The sequence below is a fragment of the Carlito syrichta genome, unplaced genomic scaffold, assembly GCF_000164805.1.
Source record: "Carlito syrichta isolate Samal-C Ts95f unplaced genomic scaffold, Tarsius_syrichta-2.0.1 Scaffold308849, whole genome shotgun sequence".
NCBI lineage: Eukaryota > Metazoa > Chordata > Mammalia > Primates > Tarsiidae > Carlito > Carlito syrichta.
This window is the reverse complement of record NW_007252945.1, coordinates 554260-556069: the sequence shown is the minus strand read 5'-3', so window position 1 is coordinate 556069 and position 1810 is coordinate 554260. Positions and strand designations below refer to the sequence as shown.

The window sequence follows — 1810 nt, the reverse complement described above, 5'->3', positions numbered from 1 at the left end:
GTAGCCGGAAATTACAGGCGTGCACTACCACGCCCGGCTGATTTTTTGATTTATGTAAAGATGAGGTCTCGCTGCCCAGGCGGGTCTCGAACCTGCGGGCTCAGGCAATCCACTCACCTCAGTCTCCCAAAGGCGCAGGATTACAGGCTGAGCCACCGAGCCCGGCTCCATGTTTATGTTTATTCCTCTGTCCACAATCCTCTGCTACCCCAGGTGAGGCAGGTGCCTCTGGGTCGTTCACAGGATGGGGGTTATTCTACTCCCTTGGCTCCCAAGTGGGACTGGGAGGAGACACAGGCACACGTGATCCAGCGACAGACCACCACCAGCCACCTTAGAGAGAACACAGCAAGGGTGGCCCAGTGCCATTGCCCAGAGCTCCTGCTCTCTCCTGCAGAGCCACTGGGAGCTTCAGAACCTTCCCCAGCGCGTGGCTCTCGGCCGCCACTCCAGTGAACCTGAGTGTTTTCCAAACACGGATGTTATGATTACTAGCGGCTTGACCACAGTCCTCTGGGTTTTGGCTTTTAGTTGAACAGTTCTGGTTTTGTTTAATTTTGACTGCAATTACAGTCGCTTTCTATTTATTTATTTGTTGCAGAAACAAATGTGAAGGAAAATACTGTGAAGTACATGGAAATACTTGAGGCTAAACTGTGCAGGTAAGGACAATCATTTTTGTGTTACAGACTCCTTGGCTCATCTACGTCTTTTATTCTAACAGAATTTAGTTAAAGCAGTGAGAAGGCTGGGTGGAGTGGCTCAAGCCTGTGATCCCAGCACTTTAGGAGGCTGAGGCGAGAGAATTGCCTGAGCCCAGGGCTTCGAGACCAGCCTGGGCAACTTGGTGAGATGGCGTCTCTACAACAAGATTTAAAAAATAAGCTGGGTGTGGTAGTGCATGCCTGTAGTTCCAGCTACTTGGAAGGCAGAGGTGGAAGGACCGCCTGTGTCCAGCAGGTCGAGGCTGCAGTGGCTGTGAGTGTGCCACTGCGCTCCAGCCTGGGTGACAGAGTGAGACTCTGACTTCAAACAAACAAACAAAAACAGCAGTGAGAAAAGCTAGTCAATTTCTATAATGAATTAACAAAGAGACCAAAGAAGTCCTTTGAATCCTGCGAGTGAAGGAGCAGGGACCAACCCTGATCTTCCCTTTTAAAGAGTAAATAGATTAAGACATTGAAAAATGTCTTGGGGGGATCACAGAATAGTTTTCATGTTACATAAGAAAGAGAAGAATCTTCTTCAGTCTATTAAATTCAGAATTCATTCCTTGGTCTGTTTCTCCTTCTTTTTTATTTTTTCAATGTCTGAAGGGGGACTTAAGGATTTTCAGCCAGCTTATACATGGCTTGGAATAATACAGAAATGCATGCCTTAGGTTCTGTTTTCAATCCTGAATCGAAACCAGCGTGAACATTCCTGGTTGCTTTTTTTTAAAAAACCCAATTAGGAATTCAGATTTGAGAATGTTAGAGATGCTGCAGCGTATCAAGCTGTTTCTGGCTTTTGTGGACGTGCCCTCACGAGAATAAATCCCAGTCATCGGGATCTGTTCCTAATTAAGGAAACAAGTCCGAGAATGTACTATGCGCTTTCTTCCCTGTAAGTTGTTTAGTTTTATGGAGACCGTTTTGCTACTATTTTGGAAATTGTTAAGTAACTCTTTAGATAGGCTATGCCTTAAACCTTTGTCTGCTGGGATAATGCCATCGGCTAAAATGCTGCTTCTTACTTTTTTTTTTTTGAGTTGGAGTCTCACTCTGTCGTTCAGACTGGAGGGCAGTGGCCGCTCCCGGCCACCGCAGCC

The 1810-nt window shown here is 46.6% G+C and overlaps 1 protein-coding gene across 1 annotated transcript in view; it reads left to right on the top strand.

The window, feature by feature from the left end:
* The window catches only part of LOC103268572 (disrupted in schizophrenia 1 protein-like), a 250557-nt gene that overhangs the window by 152277 nt on the left and 96470 nt on the right, over nucleotides 1–1810 (top strand). The window contains exon 7 of the mRNA XM_021716617.1: nucleotides 602–662. Coding sequence (XP_021572292.1) covers nucleotides 602–662 — 61 coding nt within the window. The remainder of the gene's footprint in view (nucleotides 1–601; nucleotides 663–1810) is intronic.